The 16,972-nt window shown below is 34.4% G+C and overlaps 1 protein-coding gene across 1 annotated transcript; it reads left to right on the forward strand.

The window, feature by feature from the left end:
* The first annotated feature begins 6 nt into the window (after nucleotides 1-6).
* On the forward strand, nucleotides 7-3,725 carry LOC101495214 (uncharacterized). Its single transcript, XM_012711830.1, has 4 exons — nucleotides 7-144; nucleotides 490-1,830; nucleotides 2,536-2,650; nucleotides 3,248-3,725. The coding sequence occupies exons 1-4, from the start codon at nucleotides 46-48 to the stop codon at nucleotides 3,478-3,480; spliced, it is 1,788 nt and encodes a 595-aa protein (XP_012567284.1). The 5' UTR covers nucleotides 7-45; the 3' UTR covers nucleotides 3,481-3,725.
* The last annotated feature ends 13,247 nt before the right edge of the window (nucleotides 3,726-16,972 follow it).

A 16,972-nucleotide genomic window follows, 5' to 3' on the forward strand; every position in this document is an offset into this window, starting at 1 on the left:
AAGAGTGGTCGATTTTCGTCCTTATTGGTTTCGGTTTTGAGGTACATGATGAGGGTCACAGTTAAATTACCTGAGCTTTTGGCTTTTTTTCTCTCTGAACCAATTCACGCTGCTTTTGCATCACAGGGTGTTCAGTTTCTGCAGGTATATTGCTGCTTTGCATTCTGTTATCTATTTATGTTTAATATACTGGATTTATTAAATTGATTTTACCTAGTACGTGTTTGGTTCTACTGTGCCAAAAATTGATTTTGAGACAAATACTAGCTTCAAAATAGAATCAATTGTATATTCAAAATGAATTCTAATATGGAACCTCAGACATAACAAAATCAATTGTAAGTTTTCAGAATATCTAAACATTGAATTATTGTTACTTGTAAGAAATGCTTGAGAGAAAAAATACAGTGTCACTGTTGCTTGTTTTTTTCTCTGTTTTTATTTTGCTCCATGTTCTTATGCTACATATGTTTTTTGACCAACATGCAGGGTTCTCCTCCTGCCAAAATTGGGATCTGCCGCTTTTTTGACATAACACAGTTCATTCCATTGTTCTCTGTTGACTTTTCTGCTGTTCCAGATTATTTTGAGTATCTGCATTCTGCAATGCTTTTAGATTTTCGCTTTAGGTCATTTTTTATTGTAAACAGTCCAATAAATGCACATAGTGATGATGAGGATAAAACTGATTTCCTAGAATACAAGGACAAACTGCAGATTTCGTGTGATGCCTTTGAAAGAGAACCTTCTGAGAGTGGAACTGCTATCCGAGGTGTTATTGAAATCAATGACACTTTATCCTTACCTTCCTCTGCTAAGGGTGCCAGGGTAGCTGGTGGTCGAAATGGACAGTATAGAAGTATGAACTCTAGAGGCATTCAGAAGAGGAGGAGTTCGCTCAGGAAAAGGAAACCTCAGAGTCCTTTAACAATGACATTACGCCGAAGTAATAGAGCTGTTGCTTCAGATTTAGTGGGTGGTAGGAAACTTAATATTCAGCTGGCTGGTACAACCTCTAGCAAGAGACATAGAAGTTTATACCCTGGAAACACTGCTGGAAGCTTGAAAGAAGCAAGTTCTACTGTAGTGGATTCAACACAAACTGTAGCAGATTCTTCTCTCTGTTCTGCAAACATATTGGTTACAGAGTCAGACCGGTGTCACAGGGAAGATGGTGCAATTGTCACTTTAGAGATGTCTGCTTCAAGAGAATGGCTTCTAACTGTAAAGAGAGATGGATTGGTAAAATGCACTTTCAAAGCAGAAAAAGTGATGCGACCTTGCTCCTCGAGCCGGTTCACCCATGCAGTAATGTTTTCATTGGATAATGGTTGGAAACTGGAGTTTGCCAATCGCCAGGACTGGATTCTATTTAAAGACCTTTATAAGCAGTGTTCTGAGCGAAATATACCTGGTCATGTTGCTAGATTTATTCCAGTGCCAGGTGTGCATGAGCACGAGGTCTCTTCCAATGCTGAAAAGGATGATGTTCCCTTTCAGAGACCAGCTACATATATATCTGTACATGGTGATGAGATAACTAGAGCAATGGCAAGGAGAACTGCAAATTATGACATGGATTCTGAAGACGAGGAATGGCTGAGTAAGCTCAATAATGAGTTTCAAGAACAACTTTCAGAGGATGATTTTGAATTAATCATTGATGCTTTTGAGAAGGTTTATTATTGTAATCCAGATGATTCCTTTGATGTAAAATCTGCTGCTAGTAGTTGTCATGATCTCGGCAGCAAAGAAGTTGTAGAAGCTGTATATATCTATTGGATGAGAAAACGGAAGCAAAAACGTTCTTTGCTAATTAGGGTTTTCCAGGTAAATTTTCCGTTGTGTTCTAGTTATATAGTGCGCCTGAAGCGTGTTAATTTATTGTTGATCTATAAAATGTTTTTCTCCCTTCCGAAGTCCCAGGACAATGCTTCTTGGTTGTCTTTCCATGTCAGTGTGAAACTATAGAAGAATTACTGATTTAGGATCTGTGGTAGGGTTTTCCAAATATTTCTTTGTCCAGAATATATTGTACTTCTCTTAGCTTTTGTTTTTGCTAATATGGGTTTGAGTCCACTTTAAATATGCATCTTATAATTGCTTCCTATGTCAGTGCCACATTTATTCATTCTTGCTTGTTGGCAAATAGGCTGTTAATCATTAAATTATTTGGTAGAACTATGGGCTTTGCATTCATCTCTAAACAGAATGAGGAATGAAATTCCTATACACCCGAAATAAGTGTTTCAAGCCATTCTGGTTAAAAGATTTTTGAGTTGGTTTGAATGTCGTGGCTATAACTGATACTATACTATAGCAGTCACGACGCCAGAAAAAAAATGAGATTTATATGGTTTGACGGGGCTTGTAGCAAATGACTAGTATGGTTGATACTCATGCCTGTATCCTATACCTCGAATACATCTAGATATTTCTCAATCTTAGTTTTGGCAAAATAAGTAATACTGCGGTGGGAGCGTTGATGTACTGTACTGATCCCTATTATCTTGTTGACATGGTTGTTTGTGTCAGAATCATCAATCAAAAAGGGCACCACTTATTCCGAAGCCTTTGCTGCGAAAGAAGAGGTCATTTAAAAGACAGCCAAGTCAGTTTGGTAGAGGCAATCAACCAAGTGTTTTGAGAGGTAATTTTATACTTTTTGTCTTCAACCAGATTGCGTGATGATTCCAAATACGTTGGCCATTAATATGGTTGGTGATAGTGTTAAATTTGATGTGTTCGTTTTTTCTTTATCATTTTGGGTATGTGTTAGATGAAAGGTCTTTATTTTTTTTTGCTCATCTTGCCATAAAAATACTAGAATATTTCCAGTTTGTCCTAATATCCTGTTTAGTTGCATGTTTTGAATCAAATGTTCAGACATTTTCCCTTGCTTTTTAGTCACATATCATTTCCCATGAAGTTTATTCAATGTCTTGTAATTGCGTGTGTATATTCTTCAGATACCAACTTATTTATTTAGCGTGTGTATAAGGTCTACAAATATCTTGATGTTCAGGAGTATTAAGTTCTAGAATCTGTCCCAACTGTTAAAAGACTGCTGTTAGTTTTATTGGGATATCTAATTATTTGGTAGAACTATGGGTTTTCCATTCATCTTCTGTTTTGAAGTCATATTTTTTGACTTTATTTGATAAGTATTTAAGTTGTGGGTGTTTGTCTACCACTTTATTTAATATCAAGAGTGTGTTATAAAAGTTAGTCTCGTATTGATTTACAGCAATTGCAGCTGAGCAAGATGCCTTGGAAGAGAATGCAATGCTTAGGATTGAAGAAGCTAAAGCCTCAGCAAACGCATCTATGGAAATAGCCATACAAAAACGCAGAAGGGCTCAATCCCTTGCTGAAAATGCAGATTTGGCAACCTACAAGGCTGCAATGTTAATTAAAATAGCTGGAGCAGCTATGGCTGCAGAATCAGTAGAAGCTGGGGCCAAATACTTTCTTGATTGATGGTTAGATCAAATTGCGGATGCTAATTATAACACCAAATATTTTATTACAGGAATGCTCACAGTAAATTTGCTGCTGTGTTTTCCCCCTTCTTACTGTAAACATTGTACAGATTTTTGTTTGTATGTACAACTTTGATGGAAATCAAGACCTGACAATAATCTTCTGTGCGAGTAGATTGGTTGATTTCCTTACCTTGGTAGAAAAAATTCTTAGAAAAAGAAATACAGGATTTTAAGGACTCATCTCTTCTTTTATTTTGTTATTGTCTTTGTTTTTTTAATTGTGGTGAGGGTTCCTATTCCATGCGGTCTTTTAAGAGTTGCCTTTTGTGATGCCACTGATTAAATTTGTATAGACTAGAGTGTTTTTTTGGGCAAGTTCTCCCTTGGCCTACTTTTATACAAACAGGATTGTATGTACAACTTGTGTTCTATGACTATTGTTTTTACCCACTCGGACTTGTAGGTTAAAGGTTGGACAAGCTATTGTGGCTTACTTTAATTCCACACCTCCCCAAAACATTTCTTATTTGACATTATGTGACTTTATTTTGCAAAAAAGTTGGCATGCAATAGCACAAAACATCATTTGCATCACTCCAAAAGTATGAAGACATGTCTAGATGCCATAGTTGTATGGATGTGTATTTATGATACGTATGATATGTTTGAATCTATGGTATGACAACCAACTATTTATCTCCCTACTCTTCCAAACTTACTAGGCTGATTCAATTTTTGTGTTTTCACCTAGTTTGCCAAAACCTCATTTTCATTCTGTTTTCAAGCCTAGAATTTAAATTTGAATAACAAAATTTGAAGTCCATTTTTCTGTTGTCCACATGATCAGTCGAAGAACAGTGTTCATAGTAATAAAAAATAATTAAGCAGTACTTCCGTAACATTTTTGGCAATATTTAAGTCATACTTCATGTAAATCCAATGAATCTAGGAATCTAGGCCTGATTATGTAAATAAGTATCGGAGGTCATACTCATTTTTTTCTCTTCAAAAATCACGTCCCCTTATTTAGAAGAGGATGCTGTTAAGCCCCAAAAAACACGACAATCTTTTGGAAGAGAGTTTCTGGTAGTTATACAATTGGATGAAAACGCTATCTGAAGTGTGATTTCAATAGTGTTTTTTATATTGGTTAGTAAAATGGGAGGTTGGATGAGCAATTACCTAATTAAAAAGCTAATGTGGATTTATGCTAACATTTGATGATCATATATGTAGTTGATACTGATTTATGAATTTATTTTTTGCACCCGTTTTTTATACTTTAGTATCCATTCGAAATATTTTGCTTCCTTTAGTCTCAGATATAAAATGTCAAAATATTTCACACCATTTAAAAAAAAGTATTTGAAACTTGTTTTATAATGATCTGGAGTAGACCTAGATATCTGGTCAGAGAAGTCAGGATATAATGGTGTTGCGGCGAAGATTATTGGTTGTTCCTCGTCGAAGGGTGTACTTGCACACTTCAAAAATTAAGTATATTTTTGTCTAATAGTGAGAGGTTTTAAGGTTAGAAAATTGTGTACTTTTAAGTTGTGTCATGTGTCTTTTTATAAGATGTTCTCTAGGATTTCTAGAAGATGTCCGTTATATTGTGAGTTGTATGATCCGGAATCTGCAAATCGTCGTATGATTTCAAATGTGTCTCTCCTGTGATCATCTAGTGAGCGTTACCAATGCGTGGCCTCAAATTTAGATGATTTCAATCGAGCAATATAAGATAGACGTCCACGTTAGTTCCGATGTTCTCGCACATCAAAACCCATTTCGCGTGTTGTGACGCCTTAGCTCACTGATTATTTAGATCAGGCATAACAGGCGTGGAAAATGGTGGCTTGAGTTCATACATTCTTGACATCATTTTCAAATTAGCTTCCTCGTTATTCTTGGCATACTTTGTGTTTTAAGACGACATATTTGGTTGTTGAAGATGATTTTGAAATTTTCCACTTGAAAGGTTGATTTGGGAAATGGTTTGCCGAGTCACTGTGATTTGACCAGAGGGAACCCTAAGTAATAAGAGTGCTCTATGAAATTTGGTTAGATGAATATTATTCTAGACGGCTTAGGAATTGTTGAATGGTGAGGCGTTTCTAGATGTTTATAAAATCTTTGCCATAGGTAGCGAGATCCAGTGCTAGCTACACCTCGAGGTTCATATAGAACCCCTGTAACCATAGATTTTGTTATTTTGAATTTGATGTTCTTACTTTTTTTTATGAGTTTCTTTAGTTTTCTAGGTAACCAGTGATGTTGTTCTTCATTCCTTTTTCACTAAAAGGGTGGAAGGGTGAATTTGGAAGTTTTATAATTTACTTTTCCTTCCTTTGATTTAAACATGACCCAAAATGGTTAAGAAGAAAACACACTCCCAAGATACTCTAGTTGTTCCATCTAGTGCTAGGGAATTGAATTGGAGTGGATAATCTAAGAGGTTCTTGGGAAGGTATTGCTATACTCTTATTACAACGACTTCTCCACTTTAGAGGCTTTATGGTAAGTCAAGACTCCTGGTCATTGGTTGATTCGAAACAGACCAATGATATGCGTACTTGCAGTGAATATGGTCACTACATGATAGCCATGTATGAAGTCATTTTTTAGAGATATGGGATTCCGACTCCCCTTCAATGATTTTGAGACTTTCATTCTAGCGCATCTGGTCCTCTCTCCTTTACAACTACATTCAAATTTCCAAGCATATATTTGGGTCTTTCAAATCGAGAGCCAACATTTCAAAACTATTACCTTCAATTCCCTTCTTTTTTCATATCTCTAGGCTTTTGTGGCATAATGAGAACCCAAAGTCAAACACAGTTTGGTTTGTTTTAAGTAGAAGACGAAAGTTATCGAGGACTTCATTGGTTCCTTGAAGGGTTTCAAGAACAAATATTATTGTGTGGTGCAAAAGTCCAGTGAGGCCTATGATACTTTTTGAGGTTACTCATGTATTTAATGACCACGACACTCAATTATTGGATAATCAAGGGAAACCACTGTTCTTGAAATGATGGAAAAATCGTCATTGAAGGTATTGAAAAATACGTGAAAGATGAGTTTGAGTTGTGTTTAACATTTGAAGATTAAATTCTTTTGTTTGAAACCGTAATTCAATGCTTCATTCAAAAACACTCACTTGAAAATCATTTTGAAGGCATTTAAGATAAAACACAATTGAAAGATAGTTTTAATTAAGTTCTTTGCCAAAGAGCTTTTCTTCAAATTAATTATGAAATGTATTTGAAGATAAGACATAAATAACGATAAATATAAAGAGTAAAAGGAGAAAAATGACACATTGTTTTTATACTAGTTCGCAACCACCTATATATTGCTGCATCTAGTCATTCCTTTACGAATATATTTTGGCTATTTTTACTCAAAAGACTTAATCCCCTAATTAAAACAAGTATTCTTTGCTCTTCCTCTCTAGGCTAACAAGTACTCTTGTAACCACTTATGCAGATTACCCACTAGACAACATCCAATCTTCTCAACAATTTTATAAATTTCATTGTTGAGGATTTGAGTATTTATTTGTCTCTCCAAATTGACCTTTAAACAAATGTGGTTATTGAAGTAGCAATGTCAATCACAAGAAAGAGGGGGTTCAAATAGTGATTTCACCTTTTTAAAATTTCATGTTAAAACTTAAAGAATTTAACTCAAGATTAATCTTGGTTATAAAAATAGAAAACAGAGAACGTTTTTGGTTAGTGAAAAACACATAATTGAACTTATCTGTTTAATTTGATAATCAAAAGACTAGAAATAAATAGAGATAAAGGAATAGATATAACACATAGATATAGCATGGTTCATCCAACCCGGATTACGTCTAGTTCTCACAACCGTGAGATTTTTCACTAAGTGTTCAAAACAGAGAACGTTCTTGGTTTTTACACCACCAGTCCAGATCAACATTGATCTGTTACAATCTTCACCTTTCAATCTAGAAATGATTTTTACAATCACCTTTCAGCCTTGAAAGGATTTTTATAAACATACTCAATCTAACATAGAAGATAGACTTGAGTTATATATGATGTGTATGAATAAAAATGTTTGAGATCTTGAAACTTCTCAACACTTGTTTGAGATAAATGAAAGACAAACTCAATAAATAATGATCCAAAGATATAGTGAAGAGAACTGGAGTTTGCTTGAAGAGTTTTTTAACATGTTACTTGAGCAAGTGTTGGTAGATTTGCAAATTGAACTCTTGCTTTCATCTTCCAATTGATCTTCAATTTATAGATGATAAAAGACTTTGAATATTCATTTTAAAATGAATATAGTCGTTGGGCACACTTCCCAAGTGTCAGATATATTTTAAAGCAATTAAACACAAGTTTATATTGCTGTTTAGAACGTTCTTGACAAATGGAGAACGTTCTTGCTTCTGGGTCTCATAGAAAACGTGAATGAGTGAGTGAATGAGTTGTCACTGTTTTGAGCCAAATTTATGCATAACTTTATGCAGAATATTGTAAGTACAATGTACTTGTGTCCTTGCTTACAATTCATCAATTTGGAGATAAATATTGAGGTTGTTTTCCACCTTTGGGAATTGATCTCGAGTTCTTGGCTTCACCAATGATTTGAGAAGTCTTGATACTCTTTAATATGTGGTTTATATTGTTGAAAATTATATGTTTTAATTCTGTTTTTAAAAGAGAATTAAAACCAAAATGTTCTTTTGTAAAAACAAGAACATTCTTCGTTTCTGTTTTGTATGAGTGCTGAACTTTGACAGCTATTATGTGTTAGTCCTTTGCCTTAGAAATATAATTTGCTTTCTACAAAAAAAGTGCAACAACAGTGTCCTTATTGTCATGGCTGTCATTGCTCATAGCTCATCAATTTGAAGATTGATCTTGATGTTTTGCTTTGCCTTTGTTGATCCTCTTTGATCGAATCTATCTAAAACAATCTTGTGTAGATTATTAAATTCTTTTGTAATGAATACTGATGCTTTGTAGTGTAGATAGATGTACTTTCATAGCCCAGATCGATATTAAATTACAACATATTTTGCTCTTTGTAAACCAGAACGTTCTTGGATTAAAGTGTTGAAAACGAAGAACGTTCTTCGTTTCTGTTTTGAGTGATTGCTGGATTTTGACAATTCTGACAAGTGTTGCGTGCCAAGCTTTTCTGTTATATACGAAGTGATGCGGTGATTTTATCATTTATGTCCAGTTTGTACTTGCTTACTTTAGCCGTCAACTTTGGGGATTAGTCTTACTTTTTATTCTTGATGCATTGCTTTTTTGTTGTTGTTGATCTTATGGAATGAATTTGTCCAAAATGATCTTCAGTATATAATTATGTTCCTTTGTAATGAATACTGGTGATTTTTAATGTAGGTTGATGTATTTTCGTAGCCCAAATCGATCTTGCATTAAAGAAGACTTTGTTCTTTGTAAACCAGAATGTTCTTGGATTAATGATGTCAAAATCAGAACATTCTTCGTTTTTGATATTGCTGTCCAGAATGAGTGTCAATATGTATTTCCTCCTTGGAAGTGACACCAGTGAGGGAAGTTGATCTAGTAGATGAAGAGGCGAGTAGAACGATGGCGTGCAGTTGGAGACTCTAATATTTTTTGACACTAGGGTTAGTCTTATTGAGAGAATTCTTCACAAGCATCCAAAATAATGACCAACTAGATTTTATGTTGGGTAGAAAAAGGCCAAGAGGCTTGACGTTAGGATTTCGTTTTTTGTTTGTTTAAGCAACTAGTAAATATTTGTACACAACTAGAATTCATTGAATTTGTGAGGGCTAAAAGCCCCCACAAAGGTGGGGAAGCAGCCACAAAGGAGACATTTGTGGCGGCCTTATGTAGCGGCGAAAACGACCACAAAATTTGAAATTTTCGTTGCCATTTGTGAGGGCAAACGCCACCACAAAGTCCTCATCTGTGAGGGCTTAGGTTGCCACAAATTCCTCCTTTTGTGAGGGCTTAGGCCGCCACAAAGGTCAAAACTAAATTTTAAAAATAAGTTATTGTGGGGCCAAGGCCTCCACAAATGTCTCCCTTTGTTAGGGCTTAGGCCGCCACAAAGGATGAAACGAATTAAAAAATAAATATTTGTGAGGGCTTAGACCGCCACAAAAGTTTCACTTTATTAAAAAAATAATTTTATTAAATTTGAAATTAATATTAAAAATTGATAGTATATATAATAAATTATTATCAATATAAATTTAAAATTTAAATTTAAAATATAATATTACAATTTAACTAAAATTAAAATTAAATTTAAAATATAATATTTAAATTTAAATTAAATATATTATATATAATAAACTAATATTAATATAAATTAAAAATTTAAATTTAAAATATATAATAAACTAATACCAAACCAAATAAAACATTCCAAAATTAATAATAAACTAATATCAATATATAATAAACTAATACCAAACCAAATAAAACATTCCAAAATTAATAAATCATGTCTTACAAACCAAAAATTAAACACACCATAATTAAATAGGACAAAATATAATGTGTGTTGAGACAAACTCTCTATTTTAAAGTTTTGCTGAAAATAAACAAAGGTTAATTGAGAATGATAATTATGATTCTAAATGTTATGTTAATTTAACTTGTGTTCTTGAGTGGTTTTAATTAAGAGCAGAATCAAGCAAATACAAGAAAAGACAACAACAAGATCATTCTGCATCATAAACAGAGAATGATCTTCAGCTTCACCGAACTATCTATCACAACATGTTGTTCAAAGTTTATCTAAATCGTTAACAAAGAATCTGCTCTGGAAATCATTCATATCTAACAAGTACATGGCAAGGAACAAGTACAAATAATCCAGACTCAAAAAGGATATTTGATCGCAAAGATCAAAGAGTTCAAACATGGACAAAAGTCATGACGGCTTAAGAACTCCAAAATTCAAATATCAAGAAAACTTGATCAAACTGGGTATATGACAAGACAAGAACAAAGGAAATACAGAACATTCAAAACGGGAACTCCAGAATGATTATTGAAGCTCAAGAACGTTCAAACTGATAAAACCAAGAACGTTAATCATTCTCCGTTTTCTGCACATCAACAGCAGCCTTGCATCCTCTCTGTTTCAGTCTGCAATTCGCTTCAAATCTTCTCCAACCTCCTCTAGCTACACTCAAGACTCAAGACAGATAAAGTACCATCCAAGATCATTGAAGAAACGTCAAAGAAAGGACAGAAATGCTTTCAATGCTAAAACATCAAAAGTCAAAAAGCTTTTTTTAAAGAAGTATTATTTTTATTCTAAAAATAGTGTTTTAGTAAAAAAAGCATGGCCTCTCCAACAGCTATTTCGTACATCTCCAGCCTATAAATAGAAGGCCATTATCTCAGTTCTCAATAAGAAATTCAAGTGCTAAGTAATCAACATTATACAATCACACTTAAGCTTGAAATTTTGCAAAACAGAGGCAACATCATTTTCTGCAATTCGCAAAACAGCCACTGCTGCACATTCACATATCAGCTGCGAAATTGTCATTAGATACTCTGTAAAGAATCTATTCTCAAACAAGAGTTGAGCAATATCAGATTCTGTCAAATTCAATCATTTGTAAAAACTCAAACTATAAGAGTTTCTTTATAGTTTGTTTAAGATTGCTTCCTATCAAGGTTAGATAGGTGTTATGATTGCTTTATGGGTGGAAAGTAATTAAGAAAGAAATAGTTCAAGGTTGATTTATTCTAGGTGTTGTAAGATTAAGAAGGTTCTTCATTTTAAACACTTAGTGGAAAATCTCACAGTGTGAGGACTGGACGTAACCCACGTTGGGTGAACCAGGATAAATCTTTGTGTGGTATTCTCTTTCCTTTCTCCTTCTTTATTATACTGCATTAATCATTTGAGATAAAATAGAAACTGATTTTCTGCTAATCAAAGAACGTTCTCTGTTTTAAAACATAAACCAAGAACGTTCTCCGTTTTCTGTTTCATAACCAAGATCATTCTTGAGTTATTTTCTTAAGTTTTAACAGGAATTTTTAAAAGGCATATTTACAATTCAAACCCCCCTTTCTTGTAAATCGACATTGTTACTTCAATTGGTATCAGAGCTCGATCTCTAAAAAGTTCAAAAACATCTAACAAGTGTTAGAGAAAAGATCTAGAAGAACGTCGAAAGCAAAATACATTGTTGAAGGAGGATCCTCAAATCGACCTCCATTCTTTGATGGATCAGACTATTATTTTTGGAAAAACAAAATGCAGTTGTTCTTAAAATCTCAAGACACAGGAATGTGGCGCATCATCACAGATGGAGATTTCACACCAAGGGTTGATCAAGATGACTCGAATTCTGCTTTAAAAAAGGAAGCAGATTGGACAGCAGAAGATAAAGCTAAGGTACTTCTAAACTCTAAAGCTCAATTTTTCTTAGCATGTGCTTTAAGCAAGGAAGAAAGTGAAAGGGTAGATGAATGCACAACTGCAAAAGAAGTCTGGGATACATTGCAAACTCACCATGAAGGAACAAGCCATGTCAAAGAAACAAGGATAGACATTGGTATAAGGAAATTCGAATTGTTTGAAATGCAAGAAGGAGAAACCATTGATGAAATGTACTCAAGATTCACCACAATAGTAAATGAAATGCGCTCTCTTGGCAAAGCCTATAACGTGCAAGAAAGAGTAAGAAAAATCATGAGGTGTCTCCCAATCATTTGGAGACCAATGGTGACAGCTATAAGCCAAGCCAAGAACCTTGAATCACTGCCTCTGGAAGAACTAATTGGAACTCTAAGAGCTCATGAGATAGTATTGCAAGAAGACAAACCAGTCAAGAAAGGAAAGGCAATAGCACTGAAAGTCTCTCAAGAAAAAATCACAGTTCCAGTTGAAGAGGAATCAGAAGAGAATGAACAAGGAGATGCTGATGAAATCGCGCTTCTCACTAGAAGAATTCAAAGAATGATGAGAAGAAGAGATCAAATCAAAAAGGGATTTCAAAACAGAAATCCTAAAACAGAGATTGACAAGAGTCAAGTCACATGCTTTGGATGCAACAAATTGGGACATTACAAGGCAGAATGTCCATCAAACAAAAATCCACCAAAACGATTTCCCTTCAAAAAGAAATCAATGATGGCAACATGGGATGATTCAGAGGAATCAGAAGCAGAAGAAGAAGAAGAAGAAGAAGCCAACATATGCTTGATGGCAAAAACAGAGGAAGATGAGGTAATGAATTCTGAACCTTGTCATTTATGTCAACAAATGGGAAATAAATTTGATAACTTGCTAAATGACTCAAATCTCCTTATTCAAAAATGTAGTTTTCTGAAAGAACAGTTTTATAAAGAGAAAGAAGAGAAGGAAAGAAATCAGACTGAAAATAATTTGTTAAAAAAACTGATTCAAGAATTGAAAGAAACAAGAGTTTTTGAAAGTGAAGAATGTCAAGAACATTCTACGCTACAAACGGAGAACGTTCAACTTAAAAATGAAAAAGAACTTCTCAAAACAGATTTAGTAAACTTCATTAAAGCACCAGAAACTTTTCATAATATCATGGGATCTCAAATAGGAATTTTTGATAAAGCTGGTCTTGGTTTCAATCAAACTCAAAAAACCAAACTTTATGAAAACTTCTTTGTCCCAGAAAGAAGGGAAGAAAAATGCAAGACTAGATGCTCATACTGTAGAAAACTTGGACATCTAGAGTTTGCATGCTACTTCAGGAAAAGGGATGAAAAAATCAAAAAGAAAAAGCTTTTTAAACATGAGAATCATCCTGTCAAAATTGTATAAAAAAAACAGCAAAACGGAGAATGTTCTCCAGTTTGTTCCCCAAACAGAGAAAGTTCAAGGTTACAAGTTGAACGTTTCAAAACATCTGTTAAACCAAAGTTCAACTCTCCTAAATCATATATTGCTAAACCCATTTCAAAATCAACAAACAACACAACTGTTTCCAAAACGAGAATGATATACCACTTAAAAACTAACTCTCAAGGACCCAAAACAAAGTGGGTACCTAAAACTGGAATGATATCACCTGCAGGTTGGTTTTCAAAATACAAAGAGAAAGCCTTGGTTCTTGGACAGTGGCTGTTCAAGGCACATGACAGGAGATAGAAATTGTTTCATAACCTTCAGCAAGAAGGATGGTGGTTCGGTCACATTTGGAAATGATGATCAAGCTCAAATTAAGGGAAATGGAACAATTGGTAAGACAAACTCTGCTCAAATAAATGATGTCCAATACGTGGAAGGATTGAAACACAATTTATTAAGCATAAGTCAGTTATGCGACAATGGATGCGAAGTCATTTTCAAGCCAAAGGTATGTGAAATCAAGATGGCCAGAACTGGAAAACTTATGTTCTCTGGTAAGCGAAAGAAAAATTTATATGTGTTATATCTTGATGAATTACCTGATGAATCATGCTTTATATCAATCAATAAAGATAAATGGATCTGGCATAAAAGGGCTGGACATATCAGCATGAAAACTATTTCAAAAATCTCCAAACTTGATCTTGTTAGAGGTTTACCAAAACTTAATTTTGAGAAAGACAAAATCTGTGAAGCTTGTGCAAAAGGTAAGCAAGTCAAGAGCAGCTTTCATACAAAAGATTTTGTATCAACAAATAGAACTCTTGAACTACTTCACATAGATTTATTCGGGCCTGTCAAAACAACAAGTCTAGGAGGAATGAAATATGGTTTTGTTATTGTTGATGATTTCTCAAGATTTACATGGGTTCTGTTTTTAAAAGAAAAAGATGATGCATTTGAATCATTTAAAACATTTTGTAAAAAGGTGCAGAATGAAAAGGACTTCAGCATCATCTCTGTAAGGAGTGATCATGGAGGAGAATTCATAAATGGCTCATTCAAAAGCTTTTTTGATGAACTTGGTATATCTCACAATCTTTCATGTGCAAGAACTCCACAACAAAATGGAGTTGTTGAAAGAAAGAATAGAACACTACAAGAAATGGCAAGAACTATTTTAGAAGAATCAAATGTTGAAAGGTATTTTTGGGCAGAAGCCATAAACACTTCTTGCTATATCTTGAATCGTGTATCTATCAGAAAAATCATCAACAAAACTCCATACGAAATCTGGAAAAACAGAAAACCAAACATTTCTTACTTTCATATTTTTGGCTGCTACTGTTACATTCTAAACAACAAAGAGCTTATTGGAAAATTTGATGCAAAATCCGATAAAGCGATCCTTCTTGGATACTCAACCGAATCTAAAGGTTATAGAGTGTTCAATTTAAGAACTAATGTTGTTGAAATTAGTATGCATATATTGTTTGATGAGTTTGATGATCTAGATATAAGTAAAAAGGATGAGGAAGAAGAAACTCAAAATGAAACGCAGCAGGAAACAAGTCTGCAGAAAACAGAGATTGATAAACCATCTCCGTTTCATTCTCCACCAAAAAGCTGGAAAACCATTAGAGATCATCCTGAAACTCAGATCATTGGAGACACAGCTGACGGAATCCGAACCAGAAGATCATTCAAAAATGATGACGACAGCATGACAATGATATCTCAGATTGAACCAAAGTCAATCAAAGATGCTATTACTGATCAATCTTGGATTAACGCCTTGAATGAAGAACTACTACAGTTTGAGAAAAATGAAGTTTGGACTCTAGTACCAGATCCTTTAGATCAAACTGTTATTGGCACTCGATGGGTATTCAGAAACAAGCTTGATGAAGAAGGTAAGGTCGTGAGAAACAAAGCAAGATTAGTAGCTCAAGGCTACAATCAACAAGAAGGTATAGACTATGATGAAACATTTGCTCCAGTTGCAAGGTTAGAAGCTATTCGAATACTTCTTGCATATGCATCTCATAAACTCATCAAACTGTTTCAAATGGATGTGAAAAGTGCTTTCTTAAATGGTTTTTTAAATGAACAAGTGTATGTAAAACAGCCCCCAGGTTTTGAAAACCAAGCAAAACCAAATCATGTTTTCAAACTTACCAAAGCTCTTTATGGCTTAAAACAAGCACCAAGGGCGTGGTACGAAAGACTGAGTTCATTTCTGATCGAGAACAATTTTCAAAGAGGAAAAATCGATACTACTTTATTCAAGAAAACTGAAGAAAATGAATTACTCATTGTTCAAGTATATGTGGATGATATCATTTTTGGATCAACAAATGAAAAACTATGTGAAGATTTCTCAAAACTTATGCAAAGTGAATTTGAAATGAGCATGATGGGGGAATTAAGATATTTTCTTGGTTTACAAATCAAACAATACGAAAAAGGCATTTTTGTTTGTCAAGAAAAATATATCAAAGATCTGTTGATCAAATATAAAATGAATGAGTCAAAAATTATGACAACTCCCATGCATCCATCCACTTCCTTAGAAAAAGATGAAAATGGCAAATCTGTCTCTGAAAAAGAATATCGTGGAATGATCGGTTCTCTGCTATATCTAACTGCTAGCAGACCAGATATTGTGTTTGCAGTAGGATTATGTGCTCGATTTCAATCAGCGCCAAAAGAATCCCACTTAACTGCTGTTAAACGCATATTTAGATATCTCGTTGGAACAACTAATCTTGGTCTTTGGTATAGAAAAGGTTCCCATTTTGATATTATAGCATACTGTGATGCTGATTATGCTGGAGACAAAGTTGAAAGAAAAAGCACAAGTGGAGCATGTCAGTTCCTAGGTGAAGCATTAATCAGTTGGTCATGCAGAAAACAGAACACCATAGCACTATCCACAACTGAGGCTGAATATGTGTCAGCTGCAAACTGCTGTTCACAAGTTTTGTGGATCAAGAACCAACTTCAAGATTACTCTGTAAGCTATTCCAATATTCCAATTTATTGTGATAATACAAGTGCTATAAATCTGTCTAAAAATCCTATTCAGCATTCTAGATCAAAGCATATTGAAATAAAACATCATTTCATTCGTGATCATGTCAATAAGAAAGACGTTGAATTAATCTTCGTTGATACTCAAAATCAACTTGCTGACATTTTCACTAAGCCTCTTGTGGAGGATAGTTTTAATTCAATCAAGGAAAAACTGAGAATCATGAAAAATCCAGAAAATTCTGGTTGAAATCTGCTTCTGCAGAAAACGGAGATCGTTTATCAGTCTCCGTTTCGCGATTCATCATTCTCCGTTCTGGAAAAAGCAACAGTCTGCTTTTCCCTCTCAAAAGTAAAAAGGGAAATCTTGGCATTTATTACACGTGCCCTTGTGTCTGGTGTTAGCATGCTGACACATACTCTCTCCAATCCCCCAAAATGCTTTTCCCATTTTCCTAGGTACAAACTCATCATTACTCCACCTTTTTCTCTCTATCCACTCAAGTCAGGAAACTGCTCCTCTTCCCACCTCCTTTTCCCCAAAAGCTGGAATCATCTATCTTTATCTATTTCACGTTCACTGTTCATCTTCTTCATCATCTTCCTCCCAAAAA

This window comes from Cicer arietinum, chromosome 4, assembly GCF_000331145.2.
Source record: "Cicer arietinum cultivar CDC Frontier isolate Library 1 chromosome 4, Cicar.CDCFrontier_v2.0, whole genome shotgun sequence".
Taxonomy (NCBI): Eukaryota; Viridiplantae; Streptophyta; class Magnoliopsida; order Fabales; family Fabaceae; genus Cicer; species Cicer arietinum.